Source organism: Miscanthus floridulus, chromosome 16 (genome assembly GCF_019320115.1).
Source record: "Miscanthus floridulus cultivar M001 chromosome 16, ASM1932011v1, whole genome shotgun sequence".
In the NCBI taxonomy this organism is placed as follows: Eukaryota; Viridiplantae; Streptophyta; class Magnoliopsida; order Poales; family Poaceae; genus Miscanthus; species Miscanthus floridulus.
The window spans coordinates 20,774,406-20,789,527 of record NC_089595.1 but is presented as its reverse complement, the minus strand read 5'-3'; the positions used below and the strand labels follow the sequence as shown (position 1 = coordinate 20,789,527).

The window sequence follows — 15,122 nt, the reverse complement described above, 5'->3', positions numbered from 1 at the left end:
ATGTTTTGTAAAAAGAACATCATGGGCGTGTTTGGATGGCCAAAATTCAATCAACCAAGAAACATTCTTGTGTGTTTGCAAATCATTCTTGTGTAACCAATGCAGGAAAAATCATTCTTTTTCACATAATAAAACTCATCCCTTGTATTTCTAGATCACGTATCTAGTTAATCCAACCTAGCAAACAAGTGATTAAGCTCAACCTGTATATATATTCTAATTCAGTCGACCAAATACCAGTTTGGCTAGTAGATGCAAGCCAGGCTTGCCTAGTCCTAAAACCAGTCACTCCCTAACATACCAACACTAGACATGTTACACCAATCTAATGTACAAGGAGAATGCAACTGATTCTACATGTGAAAATTGTGGGCAGAACCTAAATACCACCAAAACTAAGATCACAATCCAACTAATCATACTTCCATTGCTGCAAATTTCTACATAATTGCCTAAATTTAGGTGAGATAGTTCATTTTCTAAACTACCAAATACAACAAATAACCACATAATCGAGGAGATATACTGCTCAAGCACGGGGATCCATTTTTCCTCTTTCAATGGATTGGTTGAAGGGGATACAACCTTTTATTTTTAAGGAGCCCTTTTACCAAATCAAACTATTGGAAGACACCTTTTCCCTTTTTGCTAAACGATCAAAATAGGAAGTTGTTTTACAAAACTCTTGGAGATACTCTTACATATGCGGCAGGAGGGGGGATGAAGAGAAAAAAGCGATAAGGAAGACATGCGCCGTGGCATGGCTACTAAGATAAGGATGCTTATAATCCAAGATGATGGTCATCTCCGACTAAGGCCACTGTGACAAACCTGTCGCAATATATAATGGCTTTTAAAGACCTTTGTGATGTTATTTTTAGAGTAAAATACACCGAAGGTCCATTAACTTTCGGTGAAGTGTCATCTAGGTCCATCAACTTTGAAATTGCATTTTTGGGTCCATTAACTTTCGTTTGGTGTCATCTAGGTCCATCAACTTTGAAACTGTATTTTTTGTCCATGAACTTTTAAAATGATTCAGGTTCACACATACATGCATGCACGTCGGCTCCGGCCTACTGTCTTTGCGCGTACAGCAGCCATGGACCTCCGGCGTACGCGCTCAGTACGTGCCGTCAAAAGTAGGAGTACGCTCTTCAGCAAACATCAAGTGCTCTGCATCACCACCGTCCTCGCGTACTCCTTCCACGGCCGGCCGAGGTAGCTGGGGACCGTGAGGCGGACGGGGAAGAGCGCCTGCTCCAGCACCATGCGGCAGCCCTGGAGCACGATGCCCGTGGGCATGTTTGGGTCCGTCCGCCCCTGCGCCGTCACCATGTTGGACTGGCTGTCCCCAGGCTTGCGCACCGTCATCAGGCAGTTCTGGAACAGCGCCGCCGAGTTGCCGAAGATGAAGTCCACGGTGCCCAGCACCTCGCAGTTGCGGAAGAACTGCGGGTTCGCGTGCACTTGGGGAAGTCGCCGGGCGGCACCTGGCTACGCCCGTCTTGGATCTCGTCGAACGTGCCGATGAGGCCCGTAGTCAGTACCCTGTGCTCAGGATGGCCGCCGGACATGGTGGCCTCCATCGTTGCCTCATCAAGCTGGCGCTTGGCCTCGGTGGCCGCCTCGTCGATCCCCATGAGCGTCCGGGACAGCATCTCGCGCTTGCCGGCTAGCTCGTCGGGGAGCTCCTCCGCCGCGAGAAGCTGGCGGTTCGCCTCGGCGGACGTGCTGGCGATGCTCTCGAGCTCGGTCGACAGAAGGTTGCGCCGGGCAGCGTGATCGGTCTCGTCGTCGGGCGACACGCCCAGCTTTTTCTGGCGGGCGAGGACGTCCTCTCCCTGGGCGCTGGTTATCTGAGACCACAAGGTGCTAAGCAGGCGCCGGCCGTTTGCGCCGTGGGACATGCCGGCAATCTCGTCCAGCGTGTCCGACAGGAGCTTCCGGTTTGCGCTCGCCACGTCCGCGATCTCGCCCAGCTTGTCATCGACGGACAGAAGCCCGCGGCCGCCCCTGGTCACCTCCTCGGCCTCGCCCATCTGCCAGCCAAGAAGCCGGCGGCCGTGCCCCGCACCCGCCAGGGTGGCGTTCAGAGCTTTGGCTTCCTCCGGCAGGAGCTCGCCGAGGCGGGTGAGGATGGCGAGCGCGTTGCTGCTGAGCTCGGTGGAGTTCTGCAGCACCTTGTTCATGGCCTCCTTGAGCTCGGGCTTCTCGAATCCGTCGGCGCAGGTGTAGACGTAGGTCATGACGCCGGAGACCCAGACCCGGAGGTCCTTGACGTGGCGCACCACGTCCTCGGGCTTGAGACTCGCCATGGCCCTGAGGTCCTCGGTGGAGTCGTCGAGGAGCTTCTTGCACACGTCCATGGCATTCCTGATGAGGTTGTCCGTGGCGCCCTTGCCGATGTGCGCGGACCACTGGAAGGCGGCGGCGACCTCGTCCAGCACCACGTTGAGCGCGGCCTTGAAAATGTCCTCCGGGTCGGAGGTGTCGTTCACTACGGCCTTCTGGCTCTGCTCGCACTTCTGCGGGTACAGCGTGGACGGTCCATGCGTGGCGCCGCCCGCCGGAGGTCCAGTGGCTGCTGTACGCGCGCAAAGACCGGAGTCATGCATGCGTGGATGTGCGGCGAATGATTTTAAAAGTTTATGAAAAAAAAAATAGTTTTAAAGTTGATGGACTTAGATGATACCAAACCAAAGTTAATTGACCAAAAATTATAGTTTCAAAGTTGATGGACCTAGATGATACTTCACCGAAAATTAATATACCTCCGGTGTATTTTACTCTTATTTTTAACTAATGATTTAGAAAGAATTAAGAATGATAAAAAAACTCTTAATCTTGCTGCTGTGACACCGGTGCTCGACGATCAACGCTAGTAGATATACTCATTATGGCGTAGTTCTCTCGGATAAATAAGCAAGTCTTTAAGCGTTCACACTAGACAAAAAGAAGCTGAACCGATTCTTCGATCCAAACGCACCCACAGAGGAGCAGAAGAATATACAGCGTGATCCGCAGAAAAATATACAGCGTGATCGGCTGGCCAGCCTCACATGAATACTATTTACGTGAACTAGCAGTATTTCTCTCTTAGGTCCAGTTTAGTTCCAAGAAATTTTGCAAAATTTTTCAAGATTCTCCGTCACATCGAATCTTTGGACGTATGCATGAAGCATTAAATATAAATAAAAATAAAACTAATTACACAGTTTAGACGAAATCCACGAGACGAATCTTTTAAGCCTAATTAGACTATGATTGGACACTAATTGCCAAATAACAACGAAACCTACTACAGTAACATTTTGCAAAAAAATTTGCATCTAAACTGGCTCTTATATAAACGAACCATCAATGATACGAACTAGCCAATCGAACATGCGGATAGAAAGTGAGGAGCAATTTACTACAGTACTGAGTACATACATGAGAATTTCCTTGTGCTCTTGGGTAGTGTTTAGTTCCCAAAATTTTTCAAGATTTTCCGTCACATCGAATCTTTAGACGCATACATGAAGCATTAAATATAAATAAAAAATAAAATTAATTATACAGTTTAGACGAAATTCAGAAGACGAATCTTTTAAGCCTAATTAGACTATGATTGGACACTAATTGTCAAATAATAACGAAAGTGCTACGGTACCATTTCACTAAAAATTTGGTCAACTAAACGAACCCTCGTAATAACAAACAGTTTGCAAAAGGAGCTTTTGGCCTGGTTTAGTTCCACCCCAAAATCCAAAAAGTTGCTACAGTACCTGTCACATCGAATGTTTGCGGCCCGTGCATGGAGCATTAAATGTAGACGAAAAGAAAAACTAATTGCACAGTTTGGTGGGAAATTGCGAGACGAACGTTTTAAGCCTAATTAATCAATGTTTGGACACTATTTGCCAAATAAAAACGAAGGTGCTACAATAATCCCAAAATCCAAATTTCGCGAACTAAACAAGGCCTTTAAACCTTTGGATGGATGCTGGATGATGTGGCAAGCTAGTCACCGTCGCCAGCTAGAGCTTTCTTGTATTCCCGTACGTTACGGGCAAAGCGAAATGAAAAAGGGGTGGTGAATTCACGAGGCAAAGTTTGGATTTTTGCCCAAAAACCAAAACCAAAAAAAGGTTTGTTCCAACGCAACGAACTGCCTTTCCCGTCGGCAGCAGAGCAGCAGCTGCTGTTCATCTTCATCCTCCCCATCCTCTGACTGATTTTATCTCCCGAATTCGCATCTCCCTCTCACTTCGCTGTGTCTCATCAGTCATCACCGCCGGCGTCTCGACTAGGCACTCTCTCTCTCTCTCTCTCTCTCTCTCTCCCGCCGCCTTTCTTGCTGACGGCGACGACTGAGCAAGCTCCGCCTCATCCCTGCGCCAGGTGCCCAGGTCTTCGTTGAGCCCTTCCCCTTCGCCAGGTCTTCGTCGGCCACTTCGCCAGCGACGAGCACCCATCAGGTATGCCCACCCCTTCTCTTCCCTACCCGCTGTGCGAAACTGAGCGCCCAAACCCTAATGTAAGCTAGTATTTGGTTATTTGTATTTGGATCTCATCTGATTACAAGTATATACATGTATTATTATGCCTACTGACTAAGATTCTTCCGCGAAAATTATCGGGCGGACATTACATGCTCCGCCCCCTGGCGTGAGACAGTCTACTTCTCAGCCATGGCATCTGTAGCATCACAACCAGCTGCAGATGTTTCTGTGGTGATATGTGGAGTAGAATGGACAATTGGGGATATGGAGGGAAGCGATCAGTCCACAAGCGATCACTGCCTATTTGGTGGGGAATTCGGTACACCGGATCAGTTAGTTAGTCAGCGAATCCAGTCTATCATGCTGTCGAATTAGGCCGACAAATGAATCATCCTTATGTTCCGACAGTTAAAGTGCTCCTTCCTGATTTTTGTTGGGCTCGTGTATCGTTTTTGGTTTTGGAGTTTCAGGATCAGATACAATGCCCCATATCATGTTCTTGCAATAATATGCCGTGCACAAATAGTAGATTCTGTAGCTGTCAGGAGCACACGGTCGCTGCCAATTGGGTGGAGGGATTCAGTAGACCGGATCAGTTAGTATCTGTCAGGGAAGCCCATTTATCATCTGTCGTGTTAGGCGGGTCTTGTCATATGTAAAGGGCGTACCCAGTGCAGAGAGCTCCCGCTCTGTGCGGGGTTTGGGGAAGGGTGTTAGTGGCAAGCCTTACCCTCGCCTGTGCAATGCGAGGAGACCGCGACTCGAACCCGGGACCTTCCGGTCACAGGCGGTAAGACTCTACCGCTTGCACCAGGCCTGCCCTTCCGGGTCTTGTCATATGTCTAAGAACGAATTATTGTTGCATAGAGTGCTAGACAAATAGAATCTCCTCCTTGATTTTGGTTGGTTTGTGTATCGCTTTTCTTTTGGAGTTCCGTTATCAGATATGGCACCTCATATCATGTTCTGGCAATAATATGTTGTGCACAAATAGTAATTTTGTAACTGTCAGGGACATGTTTTCATGATATGCCAAATTGAAATCATGTGATTTTAGGTAGTTGCCTGTAATTTTGGATTACAGCATGACGTGTCTGGTCTTATAACAGGAGCGGAATGGACGAGGCTGTTCCTGCTTTGGCTACTGGCCAAGCTTCAACTGATGCCGTGACGGAGCAGCCTGTGAATGTGTACATATGGGACATGGATGAGACACTAATTTTGCTCAAGTCACTTCTGGATGGCTCATATGCTGGGGCTTTTGACGGCCTCAAGGATCATGAGAAAAGCACTGAAATAGGGAAGCGATGGGAGAACCTCATTCTTGAACTTTGTGATGAGCACTTCTTTTATGAGGAGGTCAGTTAGCACCTAAACTCGGTACTGCCATACATGCCAAGTACCTATTAGATAATGAACAAATGATATGCCATTTATATTTTCCAGAACTACATACCAAAATTGTACACAAATTTGTTAGGATTATCCCTTTGAAAGCTACTTTCATTTTTTCCTGTACATGAAATTTTCCATGACATTGTACTTCACATCATTCATCTAGCTTGCCTGCTCAGTTACTGCCTATTGTTTCCTTCACTGTTCTGCATAAGTCATTTAGCTGCTTATTTTTGGACATGCTGTTTCTCTTTTTTATGCTCATCTCTTTATTTTTTTTCAACTGATCTGGTCATTTTCACACTAATGCAGATTGAGAACTACAATGAACCCTATCTCAATGCTTTGAATGAATATGATGATGGGAGAGACTTGACCTCATATGATTTTGAGGCTGACTGTTTTAGTTCACCCTATGATGATGCGAACAAAAAGAAGCTTGCTTACAGGCATCGTGCTATTGGAGAGAAATATGCAAAGGTGTCAGTTTGTCACAAGAATTACCCTATCTCGCAATATTTTCTTTAAAGGGTTTCCTTCATGAGATGATTCAGCTTGGTATCTGTTTTTCTCTTTATGGTGTCCATGTTATTGCATTTCTGCTTGATATGGAAAGTTACGTGACAACCTTGCAACAGGAACTCTATGAATGTATTCAAGAGCAAACCTTGTAAATATATAGCGGGATGCAGTGCTCAGATCACTCTTGTAGTGAACTACTGTAACTCTCTTTTCATTTCTTGAGAATGAAATGTACATCCTATTTAATTAGATGTGTGTCTATGGTAATAAGAGTCCGTGTTTTCTGTGTAATATATATGCACTTGTCTGTATACTTATGAGTTGCTACACTGTGCCAAATGGGTTTCGAGTATAATCTTATAAGCTGGAAGCCGGGAAATATGTCAAAAAAAAGCCTGCCATCTTGTAGATTACAGTATTAAGGACAGCTGAACTTCCTAGCTTGATCTCCTAAACATATGAAGGTCCCCTTCCACAGAATTCACTGGGCAGCATGCATTGCTGAAAGGCCCTTCTATGAGGATATTTTTTTTAAAAAAAATAGTTTAGTAATGATAAGTAATCGGATCCAAAAAATTCAGTTCTGGAAATATTTTCAGAGCAACATTATTATCGGATAAGAACCTTTCTGTTGCTTTTGTATTATTCTTATGTCATTCTATTGCTTTTGTACTTTTATCAATGGGATGTCTGTGATTGCTAAATTGGGCTGTTTTTGTGCTTCCAGGGTTTGGAAAAGATTCTGGACCAACACATGGTCAAAGTCTGCAATGATCAGTACAGTTTGACTGACAAATATACTGATGGCTGGCTGTCTTCAGGTATTCTCATTTGAACTAGTTTTTTTTTTATAATTATTTTTATTTATTCTTGATGTTGACAATAGGCATATTTCTTATTTCATCTCCAAAATGATGTGCCTCTGATTTTCTAATTAGAGTTAGTGGAGAAAAGTATTAGGTCTTTCAGTTTTGTTGATGAAACCAAATATGAGCTAGTATCATCTAAGCTATAAGATCTTACAACTGTGGACAATCTTCCAGAACTTAATATTACATAATAATATAGTATGAATATAGACCTCATCTGTTTTACAATATGTGTCCAGCTTACTGGAGATTGTTGCTTCTAGCGAACTGAAGAATTTATCCATTGTTTTTTCCCCATTAGTCTGTACACATGAAGTACTTGGATTGCTATGGAGGGTTCATTGTGTTAGAGTTGAATTGATGCTTGACAACCAATCCAGCATATCTATTTCTTTATAATAGTGTAATCCTTGCATGCATGCTGTCTCCTGTTACCTTGCTCACAGCTTTCTCCCCTGCTGACACGCTTGTTAGCCCAATAGCCTTTTCCCCACCAATAAAAAGGGTGGTCTAAACACTGAACTGTAGATTTAGCTTGGCTTGTGGTTGGGTTCATAAACTTACTGAAATTTGTGGACTAGTGTCTGCACTTAATTTAAATCTTATCTTTTTTATCATTAGATTCTTTAACATTATTCTCCTATCATGCAGCTCATAAGCTATTGGAAGAAGCATTGGGCAAATCATCATCAGCACCTACTGCCAACTCTTCAAGCATCAATTGCATAGTTACATCAGGGTCGCTGATTCCAAGCCTTGCCAAATGTTTGCTGTATCACCTGGATGATGTAGTCTCGTCTGAGAATGGTATGCTAATGCCTCCAATTTTCCTTGAAGCACTTACTTTCTGTTGTATATGGCACTTTGCAAGCCATGAATCAGATCAGTGATATTGGCTTTCTCTGTTTGACAAAATGTTGTCCATGGCAACCAACATTACTAATCTATCTGCTAATTGCATTATTTGAATCAGACCATACATAAAGTCCATGAGGTTAGCTGTAAACAAATAGATGAAGTTGGCATTAACAGTTTGCTTGTGTTTTGCAGTTTACAGCTCATGGGAAGTGGGGAAGCTGCAGTGCTTCAAATGGATCAAGGAGCGCTTTGATGGTCCAAATGTCCGCTTCTGTGCAATCGGTGACGGGCACGAAGAGTGCAGTGCAGCACAGATCATGAAATGGCCATTCGTCAAGATTGAGTTCCGCCCTGAAGCCCATCACAGGTTCCCTGGCCTAGACATACCCACAGTGCAGACCTACATGGATGTGATATACGAGTCATCAAGCAAAGATGGTTGACCAACAATTCATGTTGGTTCCGTTTTCTCCTCTGACCTCCAGCACCCATGGAGCCCTTGTTTGAGGAAACTGTAAGCAAAGAGATGTCGTGGGAAAGGAACATGTCGTCCTCCCTCGATCTTTACCTTGGCGAATTAGGAGGCAGGCGTGATAAATAAGAGTCTTGCTAGTTCGTCCATGTTGTCATAGATCCTGTCTTGTGTTTCCATGTTACTGTGATTCAGGCAATTGTGTGTTGTGTCCGGGCGTTATTTCCCGTTTTGTGCATTGCCAACTTGCCATTTTCAATTTCTGTGTATATGTTTCTTAGGTTTATAGGTGGATGCGACCGCTTGTTTAAACAGGAGGTGGTACATGCATTATTCTGGGAGGTTAGAACCATAAGTTAGGCTACTGTGTTGCGATGTTGTAGCCGTCTCCTGTCCAAATGTCATGATAGTACTCCATACATTTTTTTTTTGATATACATAGCTCATAGTTCACCAGCACAGGAGGCAGGCGGCAATGCCTTTGCAGCTATGCTAGTTAGACCAGAGATTGAGGTTATGAAATTTATGGGAAAAAATAATTTAGTTTTGTTTAGCTAATATATAAATTGGTTATGTGTACATAGGGCTGGACAAAATACTCGCGGCTCGCTAACTCGCTCGACTCGTGGCTGGCTCGACTCGGCTCGTTTTAACTTTTTCACGAGTTGAGCTGGAAGTCTAGCTCGCTATTTTAAGGAGCCAGCTCACGAGCTGAAACGAGCTTAGGCTTATCAGTCCACGACCATGAATCTAGAAGATGATGATACTGACATAAAAGTGTACATCTATTCTATTGGTATGTAATCCTTATTTTTAGCTGTTTCATATGAATTTTAATTTTATAATTGTTGTGGTACTTAAATGTTGATTTTATGAATTGTTTTTAGGGAGAAGACGATGATGCTGACATTGAATCTGTGAACTTTCCTAAGTTTATGGTGGCAAGCAACTAATTAGTATGCTGGAACTGCATGATCATGGATGGACCAACTATGTTGCATGGTTGATATTTTTTATGAACCTGATATGTATTAATCATGTATGGTTGTATAATGGTGGATGTCACCTTCTGAAATTAATGTAGCATAAATATTATAAACATGTGTATCCTATTTTTTAGTAGCTTACGAGCTAAACGAGTCAGCTCGAGCTCGGTAACCAGCCGAGTCAAGCTACCTCTCTAGCTCATAATATTAACGAGCCGAGCTAGCTCGATATCCAGCCCTACATGTACATCCCGTACATATACTGGCAGGGTGCAATCCAGGTTTTCTTAAATTTCCATTTTCATTCGATTTAATAATAGACAGGAAAAAGAGAAAACACTAAATAGTAGCTTCATCTGATCCTAGCTGTAAATCCATTAGGCCCTGTTTGGTTAGTCTAGATTTCCTCACGAATTGTTTCAGATGATGAAAGTTTATACAAATTAGATAAGCAATTTAGCCAGAAATTATTCCAGGGAGCAGATCCGTGATAACCGAACGAGCCCTTAGGGAATCACGACGGTCTACAAAATGATACTTTGACTAATATAAAAATGCATCATTTCAAGTAGAAATGGTATATATGGTGGCAATATTTTACATGATGGTTCTGGTAGTAGTGGCATCAACATTTTTTTTTATTTTTAAGTACAATTTTTTATGCAAATTACAAAAAATATACCATGTCCTTGCTAAATATTGAAATTAACCTATTGTCGTTTTCTAAACGACTTTAAAAAGTTGTACTATTGGAAAACGATTTTAAATAAAATAGTTACCTGTGAAACGATTTTTCTTAAATTTGTTTACCTACTAAAAGTCAGTTGATTGCTCAGAAGTCATTTAATAGAAGAACGACTTCCAATATCACTTTTAACTTAGAACGAGGTTTCTAAAATAAAGAAAAATCATTTAACATGTAGACGATTTTACTTATATTTTTTGCATTTTTTTTACTCATCATTTCCAAGCTACAGTACTGTATAGTTATTGGGCTGAAAAATCACGTGCTCAAAACTGAGCCCACAACCACAACCCGAAAGCAGCAGGCAGCAGCGAGCGTTCTTCTTCCCCGACGGCCGGGGGCGACGGCTCGACTCCACTAGAACCCTCCGCGACGGAAACCCGCCTCCACCTCCCTTGAGCCCTTCCTCGTGGCTCGTGGAGTCGTGGGAGCCCTCTATCGGCGCGCAGCACAGGTACCAGCACTTGGAACTATTCTCTCTTTCTTCTTCCTTCCTTGAGCCGCACTGCTCCCCCGCCGCCCGCCGCCCACTGCCCACCGCCCTCCCCTAATCCGAACGGGAGTCGTCCCCGCCGCCGGCAGCTCCGCCCACCACCGCCGTACGCCCACGTAATGCTTCCTCTTGTTCCTCTTTCTCTGTTTGATTCTGTGTGCGGCGGTTCTGTGATATTCCTCTCTTAAGATGTATACGAGCCCTCCTTTATATATTTGGTTGCTTGGTACGGATTTCAGGGGCTGATTGGGTGACTAAATCCGCAAGGTTTTGGGGCTGTGATTTTGGAGCAGGAGGCGGCGGCAATATGGTAAGAACACTCATGGACTGTCCCCTCCTCAATTGACTAGTGTGAGACTGTTGCTCTCAGTCAAGAGGTTTAGATAGCTAGTGGAATCCTGTGGATGTGCCAAATGAGGATTTGTAATGATAAATTGACTGTCTCTCCGGTGGATGTGCCAAATGCAGATTTGTAATGATAAATTGACTGTCTCCTTTTGTGCTTCGGGCTAATGCAGATTTTTGATGTGGAGATGTTGTTTGCTGACTATCTGACTTTAACTTTAAGCATTAGTTCTTGGAGTCTATCCTCTATGTGATTGCCAGAGAAGACATGTGTCCAAAATTTCAACTTAATATCTGTAGTTGGTTCTTTGAAACTTCAATTTCTATTGCAGCCTTGCCCACTCCGTTTTTGTCGAGCTGGACATGGTAGCTTCGCACTCCTAATTTTGAACCTCTGGCTTAAAAGTGAAAAATACCCCTGCAGGAATATAAGGCGAGATCTACTGGGACTTCAGGAACTTCCACTAAAAGTTTCCGTGATCTGTACAATATGAAGTACTCAGGCTACTTAAACGACGAACCGATGCCGGATGCTACATCGGAAAAGGAGCAGGTTGGAATACCCAGGCCCATTTTGTTACAACTTCCTAGTCTGTTGCATAAACAAGCTTTGGTGAAGCTAGACCTGTTGTTTCCTGTGTTTTGGTTCCAGGGAAATGAGTATTTCAAACAGAAGAAGTTCGCTGATGCTATTGAGTGCTATTCCAGAAGTATTGGGCTGTCTCCTGCAGCAATCACATTTGCAAATAGAGCTATGGCGTATCTTAAACTAAGAAGGCAAGTTACTCTGAGACTGTATGCATTCAGTTCACCTTATGTCGTTTCTTCATTTGTTCTGCTTTTAGTGGAAGTATCCCATCTCCATTGAATCTGAAACCATGTTTTGGTTGTCACCAGCTATTTGAGACTGTTGAATAAGGCATATTTTCTGTATTCTTGGTCTGCTATCGGTGCTATTTATGATATATTTTTACCTATCTGCTGTGTCCTGTGGAACCTGGAAGTTATGTTTCCAAGACCTTTTTTTCTGGTGAAATCTTATATTATAGATATGGAATTCATCAGATTCAAGGAGGCAGAGGATGATTGCACTGAAGCTCTGAATCTGGATGATCGCTATATTAAAGCATACTCACGCCGAATTACTGCACGAAAAGAACTTGGGAAGCTTAAGGAGGCAATGGATGGTATTCCATGCTATAATCCTAAAGTCTTTATCTTCTTTTAATCTCTTTATTTTTTTACTTTCTGAATATTGATCCGTATTGTACACCAATTATGTGTATAGATGCTGAATTTGCCATCAGTCTTGATCCAAACAATCCAGAGCTAAGGAAGCAGTATTCTGAGATAAAAGCTTTGCACATGGAGGTGAAGAAACTCTACTTCATAATGTTTCAGCTTACATCTTAGTTTTTTAGCAATTTACTAATCTTTGGTTATACATTTCACTTTCACTCATTTGAACTGTAATAATGACAAAACATGGGCTTTTGAGATGGCATGGCCTATGTGTGATTCGGTGCCATAACCATGTGGATGATCTCTGCAGAGATTATAAATGTTTTTATACCTCTCAATAACACTGATGGGCTTATTAATTCTGCAGAAAATGGCTAAAAAGGTTCCAATGCCAGCTAAACTTGCAGTTTCTGGAATTGATAAAACTGCTGATGTCACTTCTCACCCACCGACCATCTCCCAGAAGGTAGGTTCAGCTGCAGTTATACAGGGCCATAGTAGTTATTTTTTTGTGGAAAATTGATATGTTTAATAAATATCAGTTGAATACAGTTTGCTAGTAACTTCATTGCCTAAACATAGTGCAAGTCATGGGCATGACTTTGCCCTTTTGAACAAGGCCTTTGCTGTGTTTCTTAAGGAGTTGGTCGCATTCCTGATTCCACTGAATATCTGTTTAGGCTGTTGCTTGTTTATTTTGTTGAACATATATACCTGATGTCCGATTATAATTCTACAGGACACTATCATGGAAGTTGATCCGCCTGTTAGAGATGCAATGAAGATCAGAGAGAGTGCAGGCGGCAGGTCTAACGGAGGATCTGGAGTAATCATCAATGACAATACCATGCAGGTCTTTATTTCTGTAGCCTTTCTGACCATTATAATACCCATCTGTGGTATCAGTGTTGGTACTAGTTGTCATACCATGGCAAGTAAGAGTTCACCTAGGATGTACGTGGTATATCATTTGGGCAGTTTTTCTTGCAATACTTCCGAGATACAATGTGTATTTATTTATTTTGCTTGAAAAAACTGACTCCTTTAAATAATAGAATAACTTGCAATGTATTTATTAGAGTTCTCACATTCACGCACCAATCTGGAACCGAAACAGGTTTGAAATTGCGTACTTGTTTAAAACGGGTTCTAACTAGCTTTTAATAGATGGCCTCCCATTTTAATGAGAAAAGAGAAGACCGCTGGCTAGTTACCTTTGAGCTATGTGCTATTCACATTGGAGTGGAGCATGATGGTTTGGGTGATTAGAGAACCTACCGCAACCCACTGCAAGCTGGAAATACACAACTGAATTCTCTTAAGGGTTCTGGATCATGTTTATTGTTTAACTGACAATACTCTTAAGAGTTCTGTATTGAATGCCATGTTTGTTGTTTAACATTTTAAGAGATTACTGCAATTGCAATGGCGCAGATGTGTCTTTTTTACACAGTTTGTTGGAAGTATTGCTGTTTCTGTGTGTCACATGTTTCAACACTTGATTCAGCAGCCCCAAGGTCAAGATGCTAACCAGAAGCCTGGGCCAGAAGTTTCAGTTCAAGATCTTGCAGCCCGTGCTGCTTCACGGTATATGGCCAGCACTGTAAAAAGCATTAAGACACCAAAAACAGCTTATGACTTTGAAGTTTCTTGGAGAGCTCTTTCTGATGACACTGCCCAGCAAATACAGTTATTAAAGGTTTATTTCTAGCTACCTATTTTTTTATTGGCACCATTGTTTTATGTGTAATTTCCTGCCTGTTTGTTTTCAAGCAGTCAATTCCACCAGCAAGCTTACCAGAGATTTTCAAGAACGCACTTTCTGCACCTTTTCTTATTGACATCGTGAAGTGTGCAGCCTCAATTTTCTGGTAGGCTCACTTGTTATATGTCTTTTTGCCCTATGCCAGTCTGGGCCCATGGTTTTTAACTTGTTATACATAACTATTGTTTACATACTCAGGGATGATGTGGCATTAGCTGTCAGTATTTTGGAGAATTTGGCTCGAGTTCCACGCTTTGACTTGATAATCATGTGCCTTTCATCCATGCACAAATCTGGTGAGTTGAACTTGTGCCACTGAATTCCTTTTTATTTCCCCATCATGTTTGGCTATCTTTTAGAGTGGTGCGACTTGTATATACTGATTAAACCATAAAAGGAATTGGTGAGTAAGTTGTGCTGTCCTTCTAGGACGATTCAAGTTAAAAGTGCATAGAGGTTATTATTTTTTTATTGTCCAATAGTTCCACAAACAGCCTTTGATGAAAGCTTCTAATTGATGCTCAGAACTGAGGAAGATATGGGATCAAGTATTCCTTGCTGAAAAAGCATCGGCTGATCAGATGGGAGCTCTTAAGCAGCTGCGAGGGAGATACGTTCCGGGAGGATGGCAGGATAGCATGCTCACTTTGAGTTAAATCAATGATGATGATGTAAAGACTGATGATTAGAAAACCTTTTGCTGGCTTCCCAACTGATCTTTTTGCATCCATCTGTTCTGGAGTGCCTGTCAAATGTTAAGCCCACTGGATGTAGCGAACTTAAAGCGTTTAGTGTAGGAACATGTGTTGGCTGCAAGCCTGCAAATGGTTGTGAGATTCTTGCTGTGCCTTGCTGAGATGAAAGGGTCGTTGTGCCTGCTGCTACTGTGTCTTGTGCTCCTGCTTCCACATTGTTGTGTGCTGGTTTGCCGGATTCCTGACGC

At 42.9% G+C, this 15,122-nt stretch overlaps 2 protein-coding genes and 1 pseudogene across 5 annotated transcripts; 2 read left to right on the top strand and 1 right to left on the bottom strand.

The window, feature by feature from the left end:
* Positions 1 to 1,167: 1,167 nt before the first annotated feature.
* On the bottom strand, positions 1,168 to 2,618 carry LOC136510387 (probable pectinesterase/pectinesterase inhibitor 58; annotated as a pseudogene).
* A 1,476-nt stretch (positions 2,619 to 4,094) lies between these two features.
* On the top strand, positions 4,095 to 8,866 carry LOC136512710 (eyes absent homolog). 2 transcript variants are annotated; one of them, XM_066506695.1, is made up of 7 exons: positions 4,095 to 4,295; positions 4,387 to 4,463; positions 5,597 to 5,846; positions 6,195 to 6,362; positions 7,132 to 7,225; positions 7,925 to 8,080; positions 8,324 to 8,866. In XM_066506695.1, exons 3-7 carry the CDS (start codon positions 5,604 to 5,606, stop codon positions 8,572 to 8,574), a joined length of 912 nt encoding a protein of 303 aa, XP_066362792.1. In that variant the 5' UTR covers positions 4,095 to 4,295; positions 4,387 to 4,463; positions 5,597 to 5,603; the 3' UTR covers positions 8,575 to 8,866. The 2 variants fall into 2 exon arrangements, with proteins under 2 accessions (XP_066362792.1, XP_066362791.1); XM_066506694.1 differs by having other exon boundaries at positions 4,095 to 4,463.
* Positions 8,867 to 10,621: 1,755 nt separating this feature from the next.
* On the top strand, positions 10,622 to 14,891 carry LOC136512564 (uncharacterized). 3 transcript variants are annotated; one of them, XM_066506536.1, is made up of 12 exons: positions 10,622 to 10,788; positions 11,067 to 11,137; positions 11,597 to 11,725; positions 11,825 to 11,949; positions 12,238 to 12,359; positions 12,461 to 12,543; positions 12,782 to 12,880; positions 13,154 to 13,267; positions 13,925 to 14,113; positions 14,191 to 14,285; positions 14,378 to 14,475; positions 14,705 to 14,891. In XM_066506536.1, the coding sequence occupies exons 2-12, from the start codon at positions 11,135 to 11,137 to the stop codon at positions 14,833 to 14,835; spliced, it is 1,188 nt and encodes a 395-aa protein (XP_066362633.1). In that variant the 5' UTR covers positions 10,622 to 10,788; positions 11,067 to 11,134; the 3' UTR covers positions 14,836 to 14,891. The 3 variants fall into 3 exon arrangements, with proteins under 3 accessions (XP_066362633.1, XP_066362631.1, XP_066362632.1); XM_066506534.1 differs by having other exon boundaries at positions 13,922 to 14,113; XM_066506535.1 differs by having other exon boundaries at positions 10,622 to 10,943; positions 13,922 to 14,113.
* The last annotated feature ends 231 nt before the right edge of the window (positions 14,892 to 15,122 follow it).